We start from the raw sequence: 27,128 nt of genomic DNA on the forward strand, positions 1-27,128 counted from the left end.
GGTAGGTTTCTGCCGGAAATTCGAGTTTGTCTTTGCGTCATTACGTCACGTAATGCCTGGACGCTGCAGGTGACGGATCATCTATAGCCTTTTCTCACAGCAGCTGGAATAATTAAACTTATCATTTTGAAGGCAGATTGTACAGTATCCACCAGTGTGGTGACTGACGGCAAACATTAGATTCATCCGTGCCAATGCACAACCCACCTAAAGATGATAATTCTGCAAATAACTGCAATAGCAGGTTTCAAACAGAGATGGCGACAAAGAGGCAAAACTTACGGACTGCAGCTATAAGATTAACTTTGAGCGATAAATGATGGCAAAGGTCATTTAAATGTAAAATTTGGGGAAATTACCATACAGAATTAAATATCTAATATCGACCGATACTGCTAAATTAAGATAACCAAAAATTGTCTGATAACCAAAATGGTGCCTACATGTTGAACAAAAAAATTTTTTTTCATTAACCTGAGTTTGCAAAAGAACAAAACATGCTCTAAATGTGCACTGTATCACAAACAAAACCTAAATAGCATTAAAGATAACTTTCAATCAAAAAAGTGCATTGGGGATATTATAAGAATGGTGTTTTAATGATCATGCATCTCTCTCACAGGCTCTGTGACCAGTAGTTCTTCTGCGTCTCAGATGGCAAGTGGCATCAGTCTGGTGTCGTTTAACAGTCGGCCAGACGGGATGCATCAGCGCTCGTATTCTGTATCCAGCGCTGACCAATGGAGTGATGCCACAGTCATCGCCAATTCAGGAATCAGCACGGGTAAGTGTCGGACACGTGCCGCCCCCGCTGTGTTGGGTGGCTTGTATGCATGTCGTCGTCTTAAAGGTTTTTCTTCAGAACAGAGAACCTTAAACAGTGATTTGTTATCCTATAGTTGTGAACGCACACATACACCCACTCCACCTTTCATTGATCCTCGCGTCAAGCTCTAATGCTGCTTTAACTGTTTATCAAAGTAATGGCCACTCAGGAGAAGCACATTACCAAAGGCTCATCTGTCGACGGCGAGTCACTAGCAGAAGAGAAATGTTTGGAGCGTGATGTTTACCAGTCTGTCACCTTTCTGTTGTTGTATATAATTTCATACTTTGCTATTTTTATGAAATCTCTCATGTCTGCAAAGCCACAGGGGGAAATGAGAACACACAGACACAAGTCACTCTTGGACTGACAGCTGTCAGACTCCGTGTGTATATGTGTGCTGATGAACTGCAGTGACATGGTGTGATTGGTTTAGGCTTGTCGTTTGACCCTTGTCTGTAGTTTACCCCTGATAACAATTAAAGCTGTGAAAAGCTTAAACGGGCTTCGCAGCAGGGCACTACACGCACACAGCTGAGCCACACACCCCACACATGACGTCAACAACACAACTTGTACATTATGTGAAATACACCAGTTTTTTCACAGTTACTCTACAAATTAATGTAGAAACAACTTAAAAGACAGTATTTTTAAATATTTGTTTAATGGCATCTCATGCATGAAGACCTGTTTCACTGATACTAACACTGCTACTGATGAATCTATGAAACTGATTTTTTAAAACATTAATTATAGACATTTAACATTACAGTATAACTGAAAGTTATCAATTTCAACATTTATTAGACTTTAAAAATAGCTACACTGCAAAAAAATGCTGTTCTTACTTAGAATTTTTGTCTTGTTTTTAGTCAAAATATCTTAAAGTTCTTAAATCAATAATCATTTTCTTGACAAGTACAAATTATTTTCTTGTTTTCAGGAAGAATAAATCAAAATTAAGCATGTTTTTTCTTAAAACAAGCAAAATAATCTGCCAGTGGGGTAAGCAAAATAATCTTAGTCCAAACTGAAAACAAGATTATATAGCTTATTCTTGGTTTGAAATAAGATTATTTTGCTTGTTTTAAGGAAAAACATGCTTAATTTTGATTTATTTTTCCTGAAAACAAGAAAATGCTTCTTGATTTAAGAACTTTAAGATATTTTGACTAGAAACAAGACAAAAACTCTAAGTAAGAACAGCATTTTTTGCAGTGTACTTTTTAATTTAAGTGAACTTAAAACAATCTTCGCATAAACCCATTATAATAAATGTCATATTTACCTGTCTATACAGAAATTGAATAAAGTTATCAAACACTTTACAGTCTTCACTGCATAAATTATAAATTAAATATAGATTAATCCTTATTAAAGCTACAGTTTTCTCTGTTCTTTGATGAACATTAATGACAGACATCATCACAGCAACTGGTTTATTAGGCTGCTGTCACTTTAAGAGCTGCCGCTGCCGGACATGACGCGCATCTCATTTTCTTACAACCCTTTAAGTTCATTTAAGATGTTATTTAAATCATTTATGAGGATACTTGACAAAACGGGCATTTTGGCATAATTCTGTGTTTTATTGTTTGTTCAAGCGCGAAGTCAATACTGTCACGACATTCTCTGTGTGTATCAGTATGTGTATCAGTGACTTCAGCAGTAAAACAGCAGTGGAGTCAGTGATTATCACTGCTTCGGTAATATTCAGGAGGGTTGTTCGGACACTGCGGCGCTCCGGAGGGCTCTGTTGTGAGGTTGTGTGAGTGCTTGTATCCTTCCCCCCAGGAATCTCTTAAAAATAACCTTTCTGCTGGCCTAATGATGTGTCTGTCCACGGCCTGACTGGATCAGATCTGATGGCTGGATGACGGTAGTGCTGGACGCTGATTGCTTGTCACCTCTTGCCCCCAGGAGCTGGCGGGAATGAGATCTTGTCTTTCTTCTGAGAGAAATGGAGAGAGATAAGTGGTAGCAAAGTAATTAACTGACGTTCCTTGCACTTCACTGAGACGGAGAGACTGTTGACTGACCTTCAACCTTTTGTTTAGTCTCTTGTTTTGTTTGGTCTCTAGCCAGGAAGCTAAATTATTCATTTACTTTTCGTAACTATTATTGTTATTTACTGCTTTTAGATTATTCCGATCTTTTCTTATTGTCCACACATCAAACAGAAAGTTAAACAAAGCTATTTTTAGCTGAATCCATTTTTAGTGCTCTATAAGCTTGTTTATTCATTTGCTTATTTTATGAAATAGCTTATAGAGGAAAGGACATAGGAATTATGGAAGTGTTCCCTTAAAGGGGACCTATAATGCCCCTTTTACAAGATGTAATATAAGTCTCTGGTGTCCCCAGAATGTGTCTGTGAAGTTTCATCTCAAAATCCCCCACAGATCATTTATTATAGCTTGTCAAATTTGCCCCTATTTGGGTAAACACACCGTTTTTGTGTGTGTCCCTTTAAATGCAAATGAGCTGCTGCTTCCGCCCCCTTTCCAGAAGAGGGAGGAGCTTTATCAGCTCAACAACAACAAAGCTGGAGAATCTCACGCAGCCAAAATGAGGATTGTCAGTAACGGTGTTCAGCCTTACATTGTTCAAACCGGAGTCGACACTGATGGAGAGACTCAGGAAGAAGTTACAACTTTTAGAATGAAACTCGGCTTTTTTGTGCCGTCATGTTAATCTTTTTTGCAAATCCAGTGCTGAATTGAGCCTCGTTTGTGAAGCAGTCCGGCGTAAAATGACGGCATGACAACAACACTCTACTACAACAACTCTTCCTCTTCTCTAAAGCAGCCCAACATGGCCCCGCCCCCTTTGTTGTGTGTTCTCGGGGGTGGGTTTATGTAAATTTTTAGGGTCAGTGATGTCACTAACCCAGGAAGAAGCTTGTTGTAGTCCCTACCAGCCATTTGTTGTAGTCCTTAAACAGCCAATTCTTTAAAAGAAAATATCCTCCTTTGCATTGAACTTTGAGCGTCGTAACTTTGCAGATGATGTTTATGCTCAAACAGCAACATTACACACTAACTAAATTTAAAAAAGTGAAATAATAATCAACCACCCCTTTAATTTTTGTCAGGAAATCTTATGTATCCACTGAGAGAAAAAAAAAAAACTCCTGTAAACACTGGAGAACAACTTATGGATTTGCATATGCTAACTTCAAATTTCTATAGAGAGAAGTATTATTTTTTTACCTAAAATAGGGTGTTGTGAGCATTGAGTACACACGTAATCTAATGTCTGTTACATTCATACTCAAAGCCAGAGGGCGCCCTCGTGCAGAAAGTCCACAAGTGAGTCTCATAGGAGTCATAAAACTAGGAAATCCCTTATATGGACAAAGGCATCCAGCTATCGCTGTAGCAGAATAAACACAGATAGAGACATGTTGACTGATGAAACATGAAAACAATAAACATACGATTGCGACAATATATGGTTTATCTGTGATCTTTTCATAAGAATAAAATATATTTATAATGCAATGCTAATTGACATAGCCTTTATCACATTATAGAATACTATAAAGTAATATAATTTCTGTCTAATTCTGTGATATGAAGACATGTCAGATCACAAAACAAGTATTTCAAACACTCGACTGACATCATGAAGTGAGTTTGGAGTAAAAATGTCATTCTGTTTTGTAATTTTATTTTATATTGTATTACTGAATGTTTCAACTCACTGTTGTTTGTTGACAGTGAAGCTGCTCTGAAAGAACAGATTAAAGGGGTTGTGGGTTTTTTTGGGGTTTTTCGACCCAATCTCACAGGAAAACGTGACTATTTAATTAAGTGGCGATTTTGTACAATTAGATTTTTGTACAAAAATGTATGATTTTCAAATGCATCTCATTATGAAGGACCACCCCTAACCCCACCCCTAAACCTACCCTTCTCTGGGGTTTAAACAGAATGTAAGAAAATGTACAAATGAGGCCGTACGAATTCACACAAATTAGCCACCAATTCATTAGCCACCAACATAAAATAGTTGCGAATTGCCGTGAGACTGTGTTGGGTTTTTATGAATGCACTGACAGGGGCATTACTTAGGGCGCCTATAAGTCTAGCACTGGCTCTGGCTCTACCCCACTGATATAGCATTAATTTTAATTGTGTAGGTCTTAAAAAGGTCTTACATTTGCAGATGCCTGCAGATACTTGTCCCTGTGCTTTTTATGCAAAATAAACTGAACTGAGCTTTAAAGTGTAATTGTAAGAGAGGGTCAAAGTTTAAAAGAGTTGACACTCGACTGTGTGCTGTCTGAATGAGTTGGGTCACATCAGAGCAGACTCGTTCTGACTGGACATGGCTGCCACTTGAGAGAAACAGCCTCAGTAATGAGCTCTTTTATTCCAGAGGAAACAAAGCCAAGTCCGTTTAAAGGAGATAAGATCCCCCTCCAGTGATGGTTCTCTCTGTGTCTTTTGGTCCCACTCCATGTTGTCTTGAGGGCATGGAAAAGGCAGTGACATCCCTGTTTCTTTACCTGGAGCATCCTTTGCCCCAAGCAGACAGTTGCGCACATAAATATCCCTTCTGTCCCTCCCTTCATGGCTATTCTTGAGCCTCCCGCTCTCTGGCTTAATAATGAGAGACAAACAGCAGCAGAAGTAATGAGTGTCTCTTTGATTACATCTGCTGTGTTTAGGTGCTCTGGGGTACATGCTATCGGTCCGACCTGCCTTAACATAAATGCCTGGCTGCCCTGTTGTCACGTCACCCAACTTGTTGAGTTATGTACCCATGCATTTTGTTTTGTTTTTTCCATAGGGATGTCCCTTCTCTTATCTGTAGCCTGTGACTGCTCTAAATGTTTTCACTCACTGCATCCTTCACTTTATTTTAGTGCTTTAGGGCTCTTATGACTTGGCCTAGTAAGCAACCATGTACAAACCACCAAGATCGTGAGCTAGTAATGGCCTAGCAACAACCAAGATAATGGATGTGGCAAGTTCCTAGAATTGTTCCCTATATAACATAAGGTTAAAAACGTATCAATGAGGCTTTTTTCATTGATGTTTGAGACATTTTTTATCCCATCCCTCATAAAAATGGATTCAGTAATGAAAACCATGCTTATAATTAGGGATGCACCAGTACTAGTATCGGTATCGGCCCGATACCAAGCTCATGTACTTGTACAATAAGGACTGCCAGATGGCCCTGGGCCAGTGTGAACGACGCTCGGGACAGTAGACGGAACAATCACTTGCCTGATCGGGCCAGTGCTGTAGGGTGTGCGATATATATCGTCCATGATATCGCAATTGTTGATTTAACGATCTGATATTATCGAGTATGTCCCTCACTTTACAAAAAAACAAACAAAAACACACCCATTGAGTGCACGCATGCACTACATTATGTAGTCTAGTAGGTTAGACTAGTGCGCATGCATATTTAGAGTGCACGATTTCACTGCGTGATTTAGTATTTAAATAATTTAATATAGTTAACCAATATTACACAAAGAGCACCATTTATCTCCAAATATTAGCATGATTACAAATGTGATATTGATTTTATTCAGCGTAAGTTTAATGAACAAGAACTTAATATCAAGTGACTTAAATTTAAGACACCAAATCGCCTGTTTCGCTGTATTTCGCCAACGAAAAATAGTTCCAAAGTCCACAGAATTGTTTTGCGTCTTTGAGCAACACTTCCTGAATGAAGAAGCCGTTTGAATGAATCGGTTGATTCTCAATGATTCACTCATTAACAGTGATTCGCTGCCACCTACTGGTGGGTTTAATTTCACATTTAACGTGTCTTCATTTTTTAAAAATAATTTCAAATAACAGTATTTAACGTTTTATATTTTCAACATTAAAAACATCAAGCATCTGTAACTGCTCTTGACTGATTAACTTTAATAAAGTTTAATCTTCTATAGTTATACATTAGATTGCAATTCCTGTTCCTGAAAATCTCCTGTTTAAACCTACATGAAAAAACTTGAAAAGCACCATTTATTTAATTTGTTTGTTCTGTTGTATTTATTTGTGCTATTATTCATAATTTGATTATTTATTACTATTTTATTACTTACTGTTTATTTGTCTAAAAAAATGTAAAATATGTTAATCTAGTAGCTTTTGGTGTCATAAACCTGTTATTGAGGTTAAATGTATGAAAAACAACAAAAACAATAACTAGTCTTATTTTTATTATTAATTTTTTGTTGTGGGGCGAAGTAAAAATTTGAACCACTGGCCCAGCTGGGCCAGTAGAAAAAATCCTTAGCGTTGAGCCCTGCCCCTGATACCAAAGACCGATACCTCACGTGACGTAAGCGACAGAATTTCCCATGCACCGAGACACCGACGGCAGCAGCAGAAAAATGTCAGCTTCAGAGGTGTGGAAATACTTCAAAATTAATGATGGCAACCCACACATCGCGAAATGCATGCTTTCAATCACAATTCGTTATCGATTAGTGAAGGTGGGATAAGTGGAATCGCGCTGAATGACAGACCAAAGCGCTCTCTCTCTTTCTTGCACGCGATCCCAGTTCTCAGACAGCGCGCCGTCAGTTCTCCTTGTGTCTGAATGGTCAAATGCACACATAGTTGTCAAAATGTCCATCGTGTGGAGTATCTCATGTAAATATAGTCGGTTATGGCTTAAGTCGACGTAAACATTTGGGTGAAAACAGGATATGTGTCAGTATCCATGGATTCGGTCTTAAAGGGACCGTAGCCTTTATTTGTCATTAATGTTAATAAAACAACAAAATATGTTAAATAAATGTATACATGGTAAATAAACCTACTGTATCGCTATAATATTTGTTGTATTGTTTGTAATTTGTTTGCAAATTTGTTTTTATATAACAACAATTATATATATTGGTAATTATGCCCTTTGAAGGTTATTGGACACTGTGAAATTTTTATTCTTTAAGTTTGTAACAAGCACATAAAAATTATTATTTTTTTCATTAGAGTAATAATAAAGAAGCTGTCCTACATTCATTAGTCTCACTGTGTTGTGCTTGAAAAACTGCAACATCACCAAAAAAAAAGAGAGAGAGAGAAATTAATAAATGTGTAGGTATCTGTATCGGCGAGTACTAGAAAAAAAATATTAGTACTCGTACTCGGTCCTTAAAAAATGGTATCGGTGCATCCCTACTTATAATAGATAAGGTGTATTCATTTCAGTCATTGTATGTATCGCGTTTTAATGTATTTCTGCATAAATAATAGAAAACGAGTTCAATGTCATCGATCCTAAAAACACTGACCTGGCAGACACCCAGTATTGCTCACTAGTTTGTCGTTTTCAATAAAAGATGACGGACATTTAGCCTTTTCCTGGATTATTGTGGATTATTCCATGATATGTGGTGTTGGTGATTCCCTACAACAAAATCTAGAAGCAGACTGGCTGTTACTGAGTGTCTGCTAGAATTATACCAGACTAATAAATGACCTTTGAGAAAGCACTGAGCTTGAAAAGAAAAGGATGGAGAATATGAGGGAGAGGAAAAAGGTGTATTTGACGTTGAAGTGTGTGTGAGAGAGGCTGTTAGAACGAGGTGGTTAATTGTTCACTTTGGGATGGCATCTTGTCAGCAGAGATAAGTTGTCACGTTTTCCACTTGAGCTGAGACTAAACGATTGTAAAATAAGTTACGGCCGTCCTTGGGGCTGTCTGCTGAAGCACGGCGCTGGGAGCATGCTCAGTGCCGGCATGAACATCCCCCCGGCCCCTCCCCACATCAGCGCTTTCACTCGGCCTGATATTGATGGGAACTGAATGTTATTTTATTCTGCCGCTAGTCACAGCTGTCAGTGCCGGTTATGAAAAGTGAAGCAGCCTTCTGATAGCCTGAGCTGGAGTATCCAGCCAAATGCCAGTCAGAACTGGCCTCACACGAACACGGGCGCTCGATCATTTAAACCAGAGTAGACACCGCAGAACTTTCCACACTCAAATAAAGGACTGTAAAAAAAAGGGGCCAAATGTAGTGTTAATTTGAAGGATTTTTTTAGAGCTGCCCCCCAATAGTCGACGAGAACAGGCTTAGTCGACCAAAAATCGTGTTAGATGCAGAAAAAAAACCTCCACAGGAAGTGATCACTTGAAACAAGTAAGTAGTAGCAACTTTACAAGTCTGCACGCTCTAATGTTAACCTAGATAAATGCATGCTATTATTAGGCTCATATCCATGTGTTTGTGTGGAGAGAGCGCTTACTGCATGACATGGAGGCACCAGCACGATCACTGACATTTAATTTAAAATACTCCAGTCATTTTTGGTCATACAGATAAGAATAATCCAACATTTGAAAGTGTAAATGGTTTGCTTTTATTTCTGTAAACTCAAAATAACAACAAAACGTTGTGCTTTTGTAAAATAATGAAAACAAACAGGATGAATCTCAGAGTATATTTGCCTCACAGACATGAGAAATATAGCTATGGAAAGCTTGAAATGTCAAATCTAAAACAAATATTCTCAGATTATGAAATCCGTATGAAACGTGCAGATAGATAGTACTGCGGAGATGACGAGTCAGCATCGTCAACTTCATCTCTGCAGCTGAAAACACACGAAACATAGTTTATCAATAAATTATTAAAGGTGCCCTAGAACCAGTTTTTACAAGATGTAATATAAGTCTAAGGTGTCCCCTGAATGTGTCTGTGAAGTTTCAGCTCAAAATACCCCATAGATTTTTTTTTTAACTGCCTATTTTGGGGCATCATTAACTATGCACCGATTCAGGCTGAGGCCCCTTTAAATCGTGCGCTCCCTGTATTTATTTGGATGTTTACATTTGATTCTGAATGAGTTTGAGGCTGTGCTCCGTGGCTAACGGCTAATGCTACACTGTTGGAGAGATTTATAAAGAATGAAGTTGTGTTTATGAATTATACAGACTGCAAGTGTTTAATAATGAAAATAATGACGGCTCTTTTGTCTCTGTGAATACAGTAAGAAACGATGGTAACTTTAACCACATTTAACAGTACATTAGCAACATGCTAACGAAACATTTAGAAAGACAATTTACAATTATCACTAAAAATATCATGATATCATGGATCATGTCAGTTATTATTGCTCCATCTGCCATTTTTCGCTATTGTTCTTGCTTGCTTACCTAGTCTGATGATTCAGCTGTGCACAGATCCAGACGTTAATACTGGCTTGTGTAATCCCTTGAACATGGGCTGGCATATGCAAATATTGGGGGCGTACATATTTTGTTACGTAACAGTCAGTGTTATGTTGAGATTCGCCTGTTCTTCTGAGGTCTTTTAAACAAATGAGATTTATATAAGAAGGAGGAAACAATGGTGTTTGAGACTCACTGTATGTCATTTCCATGTACTGAACTCTTGTTATTCAACTATGCTGAGGTAAATTCAATTTTTGATTCTAGGGCACCTTTAAAATATTCAGACAGTTTCCTTCTGTTTTTTTCACACCACATTCATAATCATTATGTTTGCCGGTGTGCTTTATGCGTGCGTTTGAGTGCTGATTAGGCTAAATGTATTATACGCATGTAGGCGTTCAAAGGCTCATTATTATGATTTATATGGTTTCTTAATATAAATGTGCGACTTTGGGGTCTGGGGTGTTTTTTGGGTCCTGGAGGCATTTTGACATTTTTTCTGTTAATTATAACATTTTCATGGCTAAAGTCTGATTACACTGTTTGTAAACTTAACGGAAAATGTAATGGCAAAATTTACCAGTACATTTTGTTTTTTTTACATATGCAATTTTCTTACAGTATATGTAGCTGCATTCTGAATAATAATTTTTTTAATCAGTTTGAATGAATGATTCAATGACTCACTCAAAGACCTCATTTGTTTCATCACTGGATAAATCAGCATTTTTGAAATATTTTAATAATGATGATTCAATGCATTTTTAACAAAGATTTGTCACCTAATGGTGTAACATTTACTTTGTTTTGATCACTACTGTAGACATCATTGTTTATATCCAAACTATAAACGTGGTTGAAAAGTCTGTTTCATACCATGACAGCGGCTCTCTCTGGATCAGCAGCAGCTCCAGCGCAGATCTGGTTTTAACAGACAACCGAATCATTGTCATTTAGGAATAAGATCACATGGGCAATTGAATTGAGATAGTGAGATAGATAATTAATCTTCGAGATAGATAATTAATATTTAAACGATTAATCATGCTGCTCTAGTCTGCGGTAAAATGTTTACGTCGGTCTCTCTCTGTGTGCAGATACCAGTCTGGGAGATTCTGTGTGCTCCAGTCCTAGTATATCCAGTACCACCAGTCCAAAGATGGATCCGCCCCCATCGCCCCACGCCAACCGCAAAAAACATAGGAGAAAGAAGAGTACCAGTAACTTCAAGGTGGACGGCTTCTCTGGAGCTGCAGAAGGTACTTCCTGTCTCCATCTGTCTGCTTCTCTTCTGGTCAGATCTCTGCTGTACATCTTTTGGTCTGCACATTCAGCCACGGTTATAAGAACTGTAATGCACTGGTTCTTAAATGGTCTTAAACATTCTCCCGTGTCTTTGGCTGAGCTTCTGCAGTGACATTGATATTTTACAGGGAGAGTAAAATGATGGCGAGTGTGAGAAATCACTGCACACGCTGAAATGGATTTTAAAATCTATTTAAAGGATTAGTTCACATCAGAATTAAAATTTCCTGATAATTTACTCACCTCCATGTCATCCAAGATGTTCATGTCTTTCTTTCTTCAGTTGAAAAGAAATGAAGGTTTTTGATGAAAACATTCCAGGATTTTTCTCCATATAGTGGACTTCACTGGGGTTCAACGGGTTGAAGGTCCAAATGTCAGTTTCAGTGCAGCTTCAAAGAGCTCTACATGATCCCAGACGAGGAATAAGGGTCTTATCTAGAGAAACGATTGGTCATTTTCTGAAAAAATTTAAATTATATTCTTTTTTACCACAAATGCTCGTCTTGCACTGCTCTGCGATGCGCCACGCATTACGTAATCATGTTGGAAAGGTCACGCTTGATGTAGGCAGAAGAACCGATCCAGTGTCTACAAAGCGAACGTGCAAAGACTAAATCAAATGGCCTTTACAAAAAAAGGTAAAACAACTTTTTTTCGCCCTATCGTGGTACATCCGCCTACGTCACACATGACCTTTCCAACATGATTACGTCATGCGTGGAGCATCACAGAGCAGTGCAAGACGAGCATTTGTGGTTAAAAAGTACATATATATTTATTTTTTTTAGAAAATGGCCGATGGTTTCTCTAGATAAGACTCTTATTCCTCGTCTGGGATCATGTAGAGCTCTTTGAAGCTGCACTGAAACTGACATTTGGACCTTCAACCCGTTGAACCCCAGTGAAGTCCACTATATGGAGAAAAATCCTGGAATGTTTTCATCAAAAACCTTCATTTCTTTTCGACTGAAGAAAGAAAAACATGAACATCTTGGATGACATGGGGGGTGAGTAAATTATCAGGACATTTTAATTCTGAAGTGAACTAATGCTTTAAACCTGGAAACAAATGAAAAATGTCTAGGTCAATAATCAAATTAGCGTTGGCAGGATGCCAAAATTTCAGTAGTCAGTAACAGTACCTGAGAAATTTAATGAGCAAAAACTAATTTGCATTGACACTGACTTGTTTAACTTTTTTTTTTTTTTGCTATTTTAAAGTTAATCATTATAAATAAATATTAATTAATTAAAATAAATGCATGTAGCCTTCAATTTTTTTTTGTGTGAGCATTGCTTGAAAACAAGTAAAGACAAGTTAAAAGTCATTGATAAAATTAACAAATTTATTAAAGCTACTCTAAAGCTCTCCAGGCAAGAAATGTGAATGGTTTCACTTTGAATTGTTTAATTGAAGCTATTTTAATATAAAATTATTGGTTCTGTATGTCCTTTTGACATCACTAAGTTAAATATAAGTCATTTTAATTTATGAAATTGACCATGTGAACTCCTTTATACAAACGGTCAGATATTCAGATATTATTTCTTAAATTACGCTGAAGAACATAATCATAAATTTTTACAAAACATGGACTTCATGCAGTTTGAATACTGCTGCCATAAAAGCAAAACGGGGACAAAACGGGGTTAATTCATATACTTTTCACTCAAATGACATGCACATGAGAATCATTTTCACATGCAGACCGTTTGTACAGTACCAGCATGTATAAAAGCACATATGCTGCATACACTGCTGCTGTCACACACACACACACACACACACACACACACACACACACACCGTCATGCAGTGAAGTTCTGTGAACAGATGTTTCTGAGCAGCAGATGTGTAATATGTTTCCTGCCGTCAGTATGGATCAGACAGCTGACAGGCCTGCATGGAGCTAGAGAAATATGCTGAGTGATTATTACACACTCACACAGACAAGCCGGTTAAACGCCGTCTGTCACTCACACACACACACACACACACACTCCACTCATCACTGCAGCCACCATTCTGACACGCTGTATAGTTATTTGTATTTATTTAGCTAAAATTGAAGCTTAAAGTGATTTAATTAACATTGTATATAATTTAGGTTAATTTCCAACTGGAAATCATCTGAAAATCACATATTAAGGCTTAAATTACCATTCTGAAATATACAAAATATTCACAAACAATATTTGCATCAAAAGTATCTAATGCCAAACTTGTATTAACTTTTCAAAGAAGATTTGTATACTTAAATTACCCTTTAAAAAATGCTATAATATTTAGGAGTCTCGTGATATGCCTCGTTACATTTTCCAAATCGTATAGTGCATGTTTTTCTACACTTCAGTTTACTGTAAGTACTTCATAACCTCTTGACAGGGCGAGAATACAGTTCTGAAGTGTTGTAAGGTCATGTGAGAGAGACAGTGAGCATGTAGGAATGATGGATGAGTGTGTGTCCGCTCAGAGAGTGTGTGATTAATTAGACTGGGCTTGTGTGGGTGGCCGCGGCCTCTTGAGAGCGGAGCATCGGTGCTTGTTTAAAATGTTTCCAATCAACCCTCATTGATCCTCTCCCAAAGGAGGCCAATATATTGTCAGTGAGGGAAGAGTGTGTGTGCATACGTCCATGTGTCATGTGCTACAGTATTTGCATCAGAATAATATTTCTATTTATTGTGTCTCTGAAAGTACATATATTTATGCATTCAGTTGCTTTAGACTAGGGTGTTGTGACTCAAAAATGGGCCACAGGTTTGTTCGGATGGTGCACAGAACAGAAGAACAATGCTTAGGTCCAAATAACAAAGTGATACTGATCTTATACTTGTGCAAAGGTACGATAGCAAAAATTAATATGCATCAGACAGAATTTTGGTGCAAATTAAGCAAGTAAAATTAGACACATGCTAACATGGATAGGTTGCATGACAGGTTTTAAACTGTGTAAATAAAAGAAAACAAAACCAAGAATATAAACTAATTACAATGATAACTTGCCATGTAACCACAATGTGCTTTAAGTACTGAATGGTTTATGTTTTTATTATAAAATAAATTATTAATTATTAAATTGCATAATTATTAATGCAATTATTAAATTGCAATAAATTATTAATGCAATTATTAAATTGCAATAAATTATTAATTAATAAATTATTAAATTGCATACACTACCATTCAAATGTTTGGGGTCATATATATATATATATATATATATATATATATATATATATATATATATATATATACACACATATATATATATATACACACATATATATATATATATATATACACACACACACACACACACATATATATATTAATATTATTCAGGAAGGATGCGTTAAATTGATCAAGTCAAGACATTTATACTATTACAAACAATTTCAAATAAAATAAACCTTATATTCATCAAAGTATTGTGATTTCCACCAAAAATGACTGTTTTCAACATTGTTAATAATCATAAATGTTTCTTGAGCAGCAAAATCATCATATTAGAATGATTTCTGAAGGATCATGTGACACTGAAGACTGGAGTAATGATGCTGAAAATTCAGAAAATTCACAGGGATAAATAAGTTTCAAAAATATATTAAAGTACATGACTATTTTAAATTGTACTAATTCACAATATCACTCATTTTATTATATTTTTCCTCAAATTAACTTAGCCTTGGTGAGCATAAGAGACTAATTAAAAAACATTAAAAAAAATCTTACCAACTCTCAAACTTCTGAACAGTATGTTAATATGTTAAAACAGTTGTATGTTAATATGCACAATAATTTTTTGGCTTCATTTTTTTATTATTATTATTATTATTATTACTGTGTTGGGTTGCCATTTGATATCCAGTGCAAAACCAGTTGACGTTAACATTTGAGAGTTTTGAGACACCATATGTTCACTTAATTCTCTCTATGGTGCCACCATGTGGTCATGGAAGAGTGGAATCATGGGAAATGAGGCCCCTGATAGTCCTTAGATTGTAGTAAGCAGATACATGAACATTGTTCCAAGATTATATTCAGTCTTTGATGATAAATCTCTAAACCTCATGTTTTAATTTCCAAACTTAACATATCTGGAGTTCCTTAAAAAAAGAATGCAAAAATTACCAAACAAAACAAAACAAACATTGTTGATGAATTTGTTTATTATGAGTGATTATTATGATTGATACTAAAATATTTTCTATGTCTTCCTCTACTGTGGCGAACCACATTTAATATTTGCAAATTTAACATTCAGGAAGAGGATTCTGGATTGAAACAAAGAGATTTTTCTTGTCCGTTCTGACCTGTAGGGGTCTTCTGTGAGAAATCGGGTTGCATTAATGTACCTCACTCACCCCTTCTTTATTTCTCGCCATCACTATCTTTCTTTCACTCTTTACTCGTTCTCCCTCCCCTTTTCTTTTTTCCTAACCCTGGAGAGCCACTTTGTCTTGCCCTGATTCACGTTTTTTGAAAAGGTTGAACGTTGTGAGACGCCGCCCGGGCCTCTTCCCCAGCCCCCATTCGTCAGGCAGGCACTTAAGTGAAATATTATAAATAATCTACAGTATTGAAATCTTTTATCAGCTGTGTCACTTTCATTATTCAATAAGCGATTAGTAACAGTCTCCCAATTTAGCCATTAAGCACTTGTGCGTGGGGCCGGGGAGTGCTGTCACACCGCAGGCCTGCTGAGGGATAAGGCTGTCAGCTCCTCTGTTATTCATGAGCTCCACCGGCCAGGTAGCGCGGTCATAGTTTTTTATATAACACACACTGTCACGGTCAGGTACTGCACTCACACACACACACACACATGTACATGCACTCTGATGGCAAGGTGCTGCTTGAACAGTGGCTTACATCTCATGTGACACAAAACCAGGTCAAAACACGTTTGGTTCATATTTCACTCCAAAATCAGTGATATGTGACCCTGGACCACAAAACCAGTCATAAGGGTCAATTTTTGAAATTGAGATTTATAAATCATCTGAAAGCTGAATAAATAAGCGTTCCAATAAATAAATAAACTTTTGTTGTTTTTGTTATTATTATCTTTTGGTATTGTGGCTTTATATAGCTATGGTCAGACACTTGCACATGTCATTATATTATTAATATTTTCTGAAAATCAAGAAGTTTTTGACCAGCGAATGACAGATTTTGAAACCGCCACATCTTAGGCAGTAAGTGCATTGCATTACGTTTTCATCATCGTACAAAATCTCATGATGCAAAAGATGAAGCGCTATCCATGGGTTTCATGTGACGTCACTGTATTTTATCGGCGCCATATTTGTGTCCGGTCACAGCTGCGCGCTCTGTGTAAGTCTATGGTGACAGCAGCTACAGCTACCAGAGGAAGGCCAATGAAACACTCTCAGAAGGTTCACAACAAATTTACAATATGTCTGGGATATGTGGTGCTGTTAGCCGTTTCAACAGTCGTCAGAACTGCAAATTTATTTGATCCCAAAGGAGTTAGATCGGCAGAATTATTGGCTTCATTCAGAAAGGACCACACCACTGGCAGCCAAACAGCAACGCACAACATTAATAACTGCTGGGACTGTCATTTACATAACATTATAATTGTATACAATATTGTATTAAAATATCGTGAATTCTAGTTGCTGTGTTTCGGCTTGTTATTACAGGATGAACAAATTAACGACACGAGCTGCCTACATTACTTAGTTCAAGTACATGTGTGCGTGATTTTGTGCAAATATAAGTTGTAATTTTATGTCTATCTTGTGTATATATATATATATATATATATATATATATATATATATATATATATATATATATATACAGTACAGTCCAAAAGTTTGGAACCACTAAGATTTTTAATGTTTTTAAAAGAAGTTTCATCTGCTCACCAAGGCTACATTTATTTAATTAAAAATACAGTAAAAACAGTAATATTGTGAAATATTATTACAATTTAAAATAACTGTTTTCTGTTTGAATATATTTTACAAAGTAATTTATTCCTGTGGTGCAAAGCTGAATTTTCAGCATCATTACTCCAGTCTTCAGTGTCACATGATCCTTCAGAAATCATTCTAATATGCTGATCTGCTGCTCAAGAAACATTTAATGTGTACAATTGTACAAAATATTTGTGTACAATATTTTTTTTCAGGATTATTTGATGAATAGAAAGTTCAAAAGAACAGTGTTTATCTGAAATCTAATCTTTTGTAAGATCAAGTCAAGTCAAGTCAAGTCAAGTCAAGTCAAGTCAAGTCACCCTTATTTATATAGCGTTTTTTACAATGCAGATTGTGTCAAAGCAGCTTTACATTGATAATTGGTATATAATTTTTCCTTTTAAAGAATAGTGTCAATGCAGGCAGATCAAAAGCACTGTTGAATAAATGTCAAGGATACTGTTGAATATCAAATGTCAAGTCAAATTAAATTAAATTAGGGCTACACGATTAATCGTATTTTATCACGATAACGATATCTGCTTCTCTCGATTGATTTTAAATAATCGTCACGATATTGGCCCGCTCTATGAAAATGAACATAATTTGGAAATATTGGAAGTAATATTAGGAATTTCGCTGGTTTTACCAGTTTTCATAATGTTGATCAGCGAGAAATGATTTTTCTTTGCTTTACGAATTTGCCGGGCAATTTGAATCTGGTTTGTCTTATTGCAAACGAATTGTGTTGCTTTAAAATCTAATGTGAATACATATTACAAAGCGCTCACCAAAACCATGTTTTGTATTGATTTACCATCTAACGAAGTTATCATAGTTGGTTAAATTTAAGTCTTTATGCCACCTACAGGCCTTTTGGGTGAAGTATAGGTTGGTAAAGAACTTGCAAAATAGCCATAGTTTCATTACTCTTTTGATAGAATAAACATGATTAATAATCGTGATTATAATTTTGAGGAAACTGTGGCACTGGCTGTCGTGTTGATGATGTCTTCACAATGGATGATCTAGTCGACTCGATCTCTGCTGATATAGGGCTGCGTTGTGGTCGTGTCAAGGTCTCATCTGGAAACGGCCCCGAATCCGGTTGACTACGGTAAACCTCGGGATAAACAGAAAGACTAATATTAGCGTAGATGCCATTCTCTATCACCAGACCAAGCTCAATTTAAAATTGAACATTGATCTGGAGATTCTGTATGTATTTTCTACTGCACAAGAGGCGTGATCAACGAGCATTATTCATGCAATTGGATAGTCCTTCAACCAATCAGATCATCAATATGGGTGACGTACTTTGCAGAGCGACGCGAAAACTCCAGACAGGTTTAGTTTGTATTGGTTTGTAGCATTGATCAGCGGTTTGCAGAAACAGCAATGGCATCGAGCGATTTTTGCAGGTTGTGCAAAAAAAAAAAACATGAAAGTGAGTGATATTTACACCCACTCGAGCGATTTGTATGCTAAACTAAAGAAGTCATTCAGCATCATCGAGAGGTTAAAAGGAATTGGATTGACGGTCGTGCTTGCCGTCGCTTCTCTTGTCATCGTGTTATACCCGCCAATAGCGAGCAAGGTGGTAAGCCAGCTGTGATTGTTCCCGCAAAAGAGTAACAGAAGCAGTAGAAATGCATGTACGGGTTTCCAGACTTGGTTCAAATCGCCGGCAGAACAGGCTGGGTTTACCCAGTCTAGGTTGTAACTGTTTTAGGAGCATCATTTTAGAAATGTGTCCCTGAACGCACACAATCTTAAATGTGCTGGTAGACCATCAGCTGATGTCACAGGGTCTTTCTGTAATTTTAGCTCACCTGCTCATCTCCTTTCTCCGAAACAAAGTCTCCTCACACAGATTCCTCTTTCATCCCCCTACACACCCACACAAAGATCAATCGATCCCAGCATGCCGTGCATTTTTACACTCCTCGCATCCCCCCCACAGCGGGCTGCCGAGAGCTCACCTCTCAAATGGCAAACTTACTGCTCGGACGATCACAGTTTATCAATTACCGCTGAGCTGTAGGGCCCTAAGTGGCCCTTGTTAAGTAATTACTACGTTTGATGCGAGCAGGAGAATGCGAGAGCCTTTGAAACCGGATCAGGCAGACGGCGTGGGTTCTGCACTGCACGGGGACAGCGGGAGGCTCATGAATGCCTTGATGGTCGCACAAAGAGATGGATACCTCAGGAAGGCGATACGTTTTAAGAAGCAGCCAGAAAGAGAAAGACATTCCAGAGGATAGCGGGGCCTCACAGGTGTCCTCAGCTGGAATCGGTCTGGCACGTGGCTGCAACGTTTAATTAAAGCATTCTGCAGGTGAACGGCTCTGCGCTATTACTCTCAGGAACAAAGTGAAGATGGTCTTATGGCTTCCTAATGGTATGGAAAAAAGGACCATTCACCATCTTGAGCCGAAAGTTGCTGTCTGTGATCAACAAAAGCCATTTTGAAGTGTCTTTTAAGACCTGCAAATGAGAGAGAGACATGTTAAGAGCAGACGTTCGTGGAATTTATGTTATTAGAAGGCGAAGAATGGTTTGCAGGGGGCACCAAGCGTGGCACGTAGATGATAAGACACACAGATTTTACAGAGTCTATTGTGTGGAAAATAGCTTGATGCTGGGTACACGTTATTGTAGTGTTTGCTTCTGATGCCGTGCGCGTGGAAGGGACTGGATGGGATTGTTTTTTGCTTCCAGGATTACTGTTGTGTAACAAATGTCCCCTTTGGCCTAAGGGGAAAAGAGTGAGACTGCACTGAGCCGAACTGACTTCAGGTCAGTTGTCAGCACAGCTGGGAAATGAGCAGTTATTTAAAGAGACCAGATTAGACCTGTGTTAATACACAGTGAATCTGCATTTTGCATATCATAATGATTTTAGTATAATTTAGTGTTTTCTTTAAAGGTCCCGTTCTTCGTGATCCCATGTTTCAAACTTTAGTTAGTGTGTAATGTTGTTGTTAGAGTATAAATAAAATCTGTAAAATTTTAAAGCTCAAAGTTGTTCAATGCCAAGCGAGATATTTTATTTAACAGAAGTCGCCTACATCGAACGGCCAGTTTGGACTACATCCCTCTACTTCCTTCTTTAATGACGTCACTAAAACAGTTTTTTGACTAACCTCCGCCCACAGGAATACACAAGAGTTGCGTTTGTAGAGTGTGTTTGTCGCCATGTCGTCGAAACGCTGTTATTTTCATCCCGCAGTCCAATCACCGGGTCTGATTCCGGCTCAAATTGATAGGGTAAATTAAAGACATGTTTACAATAACACTGAGCGCGTGCATCTCCACGTTATGGTAAGAGGCGTGACCTTTCCGGGCAAGATGGGCTAAACTGCTGTCGAATCACAACACAGGAACCGCTGGCACAATCAGAACTCGTTACGTATTTCTGAAGGAGGGACTTCATAGAACAAGGAAGTCATCAGCCCGTTTTTATGACAGTGGAAACAGCGGTATACAGATAAGTAAATTATGTGAAAAATACTGTGTTTTTTTACATGCAAAACATGAACACATGTTATATTGCGCACTATGAACACAATCAAAGCTTCAAAAAACCACGAGAAATGGGACCTTTAAGGGTGTTTCTTCTACATACACACTTATGTCCCATGGGTTAAATATTTTTTATGAAAATTATTTGAAGTTTTAGCTTTTTTTTTTTTACCATGCCTTCATCATTTTTTAAATGCTTTTACTTCTTAAATAAATGTTTGCTTTACCCTTGTCATAGATCCAGATTTTCAATCTTAAAATAAAAATCAATAAAAATAAATGCATTTAAACAAAGAATGAAATAAAAACTTTTGAAAAATTCTACCAAAATGAACTTGTGTACTTTACCAAGAAGTTTACTTTATCAGCAAAAATACTTTGAAGTGCGAGATGAAATATGAACAAAGAAAAAGTATATATCATGTTTGTTTACACATCGGGCTATAATTTTGACAAAAAAAAAAATTGTTACACACTGCAAAAAATGCTGTTCTTACTTAGAATTTTTGTCTTGTTTCCAGTCCAAATATCTAAAAATTCATAGATCAAGAAGCATTTTCTTGACAAGTAAAAATTATTTTCTTGTTTTTAGGAAAAATAAGTCAAAATTAAGTGAGTTTTTCCTTAAAACAAGCAAAATAATCTGCCAGTGGGGTAAGTAAAATAATCTTAGTCCAAACTGAAAACAAGATTATATTGCTTATTTTTGGTTTGATATAAGATTATTTTACTTACTCCACTGGCAGATTATTTTGCTTGTTTTAAGGAAAAACTCACTTAATTTTGACTTATTTTTCCTGAAAACAAGAAAATAATGTTTACTTGTCAAGAAAATGCTTCTTGATTTAAGAACTTTAAGATATTTTGACTAGAAACAAGACAACAACTCTAAGTAAGAACAGCATTTTTTGCAGTGCAAAATGTTACTTAAACCATTATTGTTTACGTAACAGAACGGTATTGAAGGATTAGTTCAGTTTAAAATGAAAATTACCCCAAGCTTTACTCTCCTTCATGCAATCCTATATGACTTTCTTCTTTCTGATGAACACAATCAGGGTTATATCAATAAATATCCTGACGCATCCAAGCTTTATAATGGCAGTGAACGGGGGCGAAGAAAGTGTAACACCTCTCGCAGTTCAAAATGCTTACACTACTTCCTACGCCTTAGCGTCCTAGGTGGTCTGGCGGAAGCTAGATATTTTACTTTATATCTTGTTAAATATGGTTATTTTTCTTACACAAATGCATCGCTTCACTTCAGAAGCCTTTATTAACCCCCTGGAGCCGTGTGGAGTACGTTTATGATGGATGAATGCACTTTCTTGAGCTTCAAACTCATTTCCCCCATTCACTGCCGTTATGAAGCTCAGATGCATCAGGATATTTATTAATATATCTCCAATTGTGTTCATCAGAAAGAAGAAAGTCATATAGGATGGCTTGAGGGTGAGTAAAGCTTGGGGTGATTTTCATTTGAAAGTGAACTAATCCTTTAAACACAAAACATAATTTGATGTGGTGGAATTGCACAGTGGTGAGACGTTAAGAAAAAAAATGAAGGAATCATGTGATGTATTTGTATACTGTTTGACATTGTTGTTAGTGGAGAAATTAAACTAGTGTGCACGGGTCCAAAAGTGCCATAGTTGACGAAAACACCACTGTTATTCTCTTTTAATCTCATCTTTCATGAAATACATTTTTATTTTTCACTTTGCATGATAACATGGACATAACCTGTTTTGTCTTGCAGTTTTCCACTCAAGCGGTGCATTATGCCTTTTTAAACTAATGCGATGTGTTTTCACCCCTGCTTCATACCCAGTGACTTCATTAGCTAATTAAAAATTCCTGTATAATTCTCATTTGCACTTTTGACTGCTGACTGCAGTTCATCCTTTGTTTTTAACCCTGTCTTTCTCTGTGATTTGTATTTCATTGCTGTGAAGCTTCCTGTCCATTTCCCAAATATTTTTTTTTTTCTTTTTGGCTGTTCTATTGTCTCCACTCCTATCATTTGCTTTGTTTTCCATCTTTTTTTCTTTCTCTCCGCCTATTCCTGTGCCTGCCATCGGATGCAGCCAAACGTAGAGCGTGGAAACTAAATCGCGTCGGTAGTCTGCGCAACATTTACAGCAGTGCCTCCAACGCTGAAGGTAACTAGCTCCAGAAAACAGAGCGAGGGGGAAGTCAGCGTACCCCTCGTTTTTAGACAAGCCCCTCACACATACGGTGAGACCCTGTGATTATGCTTTGTCCTTCATTCCTCCTTGATGTACTCTTCATCCCTGCACGCCACTTGCGTTTTTTAGAGCATGTAACGATTGTAAAGTCATGCTTTGCTTCCATGATCGTGTTTTGTATGTGTGAAAGTGCCGTGCTTGAGTTTTGATGATTTAGTGATGGTAAATTGGATGATTTTGGACTCATTGTGGGAGGTCACATGTAAGCTTTGGCTCCTCCTCTTTACACGCCCTCTTTCCCACGACTCCACCCCTCCTGTGCTTTATTTATTTGTTCACATTTTTCCCTGGATGTGAATAACTCCTGTAATATTTGCCAGGTTATTAATGCTGGATGCTTGAAAGGGGTGGGGATAATATGGGAATTAATGACCTGTGTCACAAAGCAATACTGTGTGCTTTGACATTTCGCTCGGTTAATTTGTGTTTCCAACCATTCAACTCTTCCACTGTACCCCCGAGCACTAACGTCCGGGCCGCGTTGAGGTAACCCCCACCCTGGCCCGCCTCATTTCTGTGCATGCAGCATCTTTGCTTTCAAAGTTGATTGTGTGCCATTTGTCGGTAAAGGTTGCCTGTGTCAGAGTTCACAGATTTCCTTGCCTCCGCAATATGCCTGAACATCAAACCACAAGAATAGAAAAGCGCAGAAATGATTGGATGCTTTCGGTCTAAATTGCACAAAATGTAATTATTGCCATATTAGTAGCTTGTGGAATATGGAGATCAGTACCAGACACCAGATGAATGATAGCTGCCCCATTTTGAAGTTTAAGGGCGAAATAGAGGGGAGGGGTGGCTGCCTGATGCCCTGTCATCACAGTTTTTGTGTTACACAATTGTTTTCTTATTAATTGTGTGCTAAGGGGAGGAGGCGGAGCCAATCTTCATATTTGCCTCTGAATATCGTCTTTCTGCATTGTTGCTTTTCATAATTGTCAAATACCGCCCTCTCCCCAACAGCACTGCAATTTAATTAGGGTGAGAACATTGCTGCTGACCCCAGAGGGCCCGGTGCCTTTGAAGGGTGGGTCCAATCTAGGCTGGGATGCTCCAGTGATCCCACCAACCCCCAAACCTTGCAAATTTTAATAAAAAAAAACTTAAAATGAATAAATAATAGGCCCAGACTCCCCAGACACTTTTTTGTTGATGTTTTGAGTTTGACTTTTGCTCTAAATCAGCAAATTATCTAATGTCTGCTTGTTCCTTTGATCCGGAACAGGAAAGATCCCTTTCCTACACTCTAAAAACATGCTGGGTTGAAAATGGACAAACCCAGCAATTGGGTTGTTTTAACCCAGTGGTTGGGTTAAATGTGTTTGCCCATTGTGCTGGGTAGTTTTTTTTTTAACTCAACTATTGTTTAAAAATGACTGTATTGCTTGCGTAAAATGAACCCAAAATATGTTGGAAATTAACATGTATTAATGTTTAATGAATAATATTTAAACAATAAGCATTTATTAAATTTCTTATTAATAAATGTTCACCTTTTGATTATTATTGTTGCCTCTAGTAACTATGTGTCTGATTTTTCATTTCCAACCTATTTTGGGTTCATTTTAAGCCAGACATATAGTCATTTTTAAACGATAGTTGAGTTAAATAAAACTGCCCAGCACGTTGGGAAAACATTTAAACATGCTGGGTTTGTCCATTTTCAGCCCAACTTGGGTTGTTTTTAACCAAGCATTTTTAAAGTGTATAGTTCCTTTTTCTGAGGCTGGAGGATGCATAGGTTCAAGCATGTCTTTATAAGGGAGGAATTTTGGGATTTAAACACAAGACTCTTTTACAGCAGTGAGGGTGGCTCATGGCCCCGCAGGACCTTTAATATGACTTGTATGATAGGAGTTTAATTAGGCCTCTGATTGACTGAAGGAGAGGAAATGGTGTGGCTGCACAGATTTCCTACTGATTAAACTTGTGAAATGGCCTCACAGGGAGATGATTTGAAAAACTGTCTCAGAACAGTGTAGCCGGAAGAGAAGCCTCATAGACAAATTGGTTTGAAGGCTTATTTAGGGGAAGGAGAACAAATAAGCTGTGAATACAATTGATAAATGTGTTTTAAACTTGCATTCAGCAAAATGACTGACTCACGGAGCTGCATAAAGTCTGGTCCACATTAAAGGCCCCGATATACTTCAAGCAAAGTTCTTTTTCGTTCTTCGTTTAGGGGTAAAACGAAGTTCGAAATACATGAGTAGCGATATACTGTAATCGAACATCTGACGCCACCCACACTGCTGAGAGCGACGGTTATATGAATATGTAAAAATGTTGCGTGCTTTCCTCTCAGTAACAAAATAAACACAAGAGAATTGAGAAACTAGCAAGGATTTTTGGTAACACTTTAGTATAGGGAACATGTATTCACTATTAACTTCAACTTTTCCCTCAATAAACTCCTAATTTACTGCTTATTAATAGTTAGTAAAGTAGTTAAGTTTAGGTATAGGGTAGGATTAAGAATGTAGAATAAGGTCATGCAGAATAAGGCATTAATATGTGCTTAATAATTACTAATAAACAGCCAAAATTCTAGTAATATGCATGCTAATAAAGACCCTAAAATAAAGTGTTACCGGACTGTTTTTAATAAAGCATAAGAAAAGCAACTGATCATGGCAACAAGGATATGTTTGTTTGCAAGAGCTCTGTAATTCGGCACTCCAGTAAAGTCACATTGTGTTTATATTATAACACTTTATAAAATAGATTGCTTAAAATCAAGCAGCTTTACTGTATTAAACACGAAACAGTGTCAGTCTCTCATTTCATCAGAAGTACAACTTCGTACAACACTGTTCATGTTTTCACTCGCGGGCGTCTGACTTCTACAGACTCGAGAGGAGAAATGAACTGGAAAAGATTTTCCAAGTAAAAGAAGGCGGAGCCTCCATGCACACCAACCTTGCGTAATGGCCACGGACCAATGGTAGTACGAATTTATTTTACTAGCTGAAGCGAACTTTTCCAAGCCGTTTCGAACTTCCGAAATCAACTCAAAGCGAATTTCGTTTCGGCCTGATTTTGTTCGAAATGAGGTCACAAGCTGTTTTGAATTTCCCAAATGAACTCCAAACGAACTTCGGTTTGGCCTGATTTTCGGCCTATGCTGTTGACGCTGTTCTGATGTAGAACCCGGAAGTGCTGCACTGTGTTTACAACGTCAACAGCATAGGAGGGTCAACCATATTGTTTTTAGAAAGTTCTAGGCATTTTTGTATAAAAAGCATCATGAGCATGCCATCTGAGGCTGAAAATAGTTAGGCATACCAGCCGTCCGTGGGGGATTAGATTGTTGGATGTATTCTAGAAAAGAGAGTTTTCAGGTTTTTTTCCTGTTCCCGTTCTCATTGGCCTGCATGGGTAGCATGGGTCTTTCCTCTTCATATGGCATTTTGGCCTTAGGGATGCCTTTTTAGTGTGCGTGTGTGTGTGTGGTGGGGTATTACTTCCCTGATTACTACTTCATTATGTAATTGCCCCCTCTAGAGTAAATTATAAACAGAATGTGTAAAATGTGTGATCTCTTACTGGCTCAGATCATGTTTCAGGGGGGGATCCCTTTGATTGTGACACACCAGCACATCTCATCAATGCAGGTTCTCTGTTCAAGCCATCTGCGTGCCCCTTCCATTGCTGTCCCCTCTGATCACCCAGTCAATGGCCTTTTGTTCCTAACACTTTCCAAATGTTGACCCTCAGTGCCGCTAAATAACCTCCCTCCGTTTCTCTGGACTCAAACTACTGAGATAAACTCCTGAAAGGGGGCTCTCACTCTATCTCTCTCTCTCTCACTCACTCACTTACACACACATTTTCCTAATTGTCTCGTGATTGGCCCATTAACCTAACCAGGGCCCTGGATAGCAGATCCATATGTCACTTTGCCTAGGGAGTGTTGTGGACAGGGCCAGCAGCACGGTTGGAAAGATCGGGATGCTGGTCTGGTCTGGTCTGTAATTAGTGGCATATCCTGACCAGGGTCGCGGGGCAAGACCTCCAGGTCAGGGGTTGTAGAGTGTGTCCCGCAGCTAACAGGTGCTCCACAGGGGCGAGAATCCTTCCTGGTGACTTTTATCCCATAA

General features: G+C 37.8%; 1 protein-coding gene across 1 annotated transcript in view; it reads left to right on the top strand.

The window, feature by feature from the left end:
- The window catches only part of agap1 (ArfGAP with GTPase domain, ankyrin repeat and PH domain 1), a 165,439-nt gene that overhangs the window by 110,109 nt on the left and 28,202 nt on the right, over positions 1-27,128 (top strand). Inside the window, 2 exon segments of the mRNA XM_048200479.1 lie at positions 623-784; positions 11,089-11,250. Coding sequence (XP_048056436.1) covers positions 623-784; positions 11,089-11,250 — 324 coding nt within the window.

Source organism: Megalobrama amblycephala, linkage group LG8, assembly GCF_018812025.1.
Source record: "Megalobrama amblycephala isolate DHTTF-2021 linkage group LG8, ASM1881202v1, whole genome shotgun sequence".
NCBI lineage: Eukaryota > Metazoa > Chordata > Actinopteri > Cypriniformes > Xenocyprididae > Megalobrama > Megalobrama amblycephala.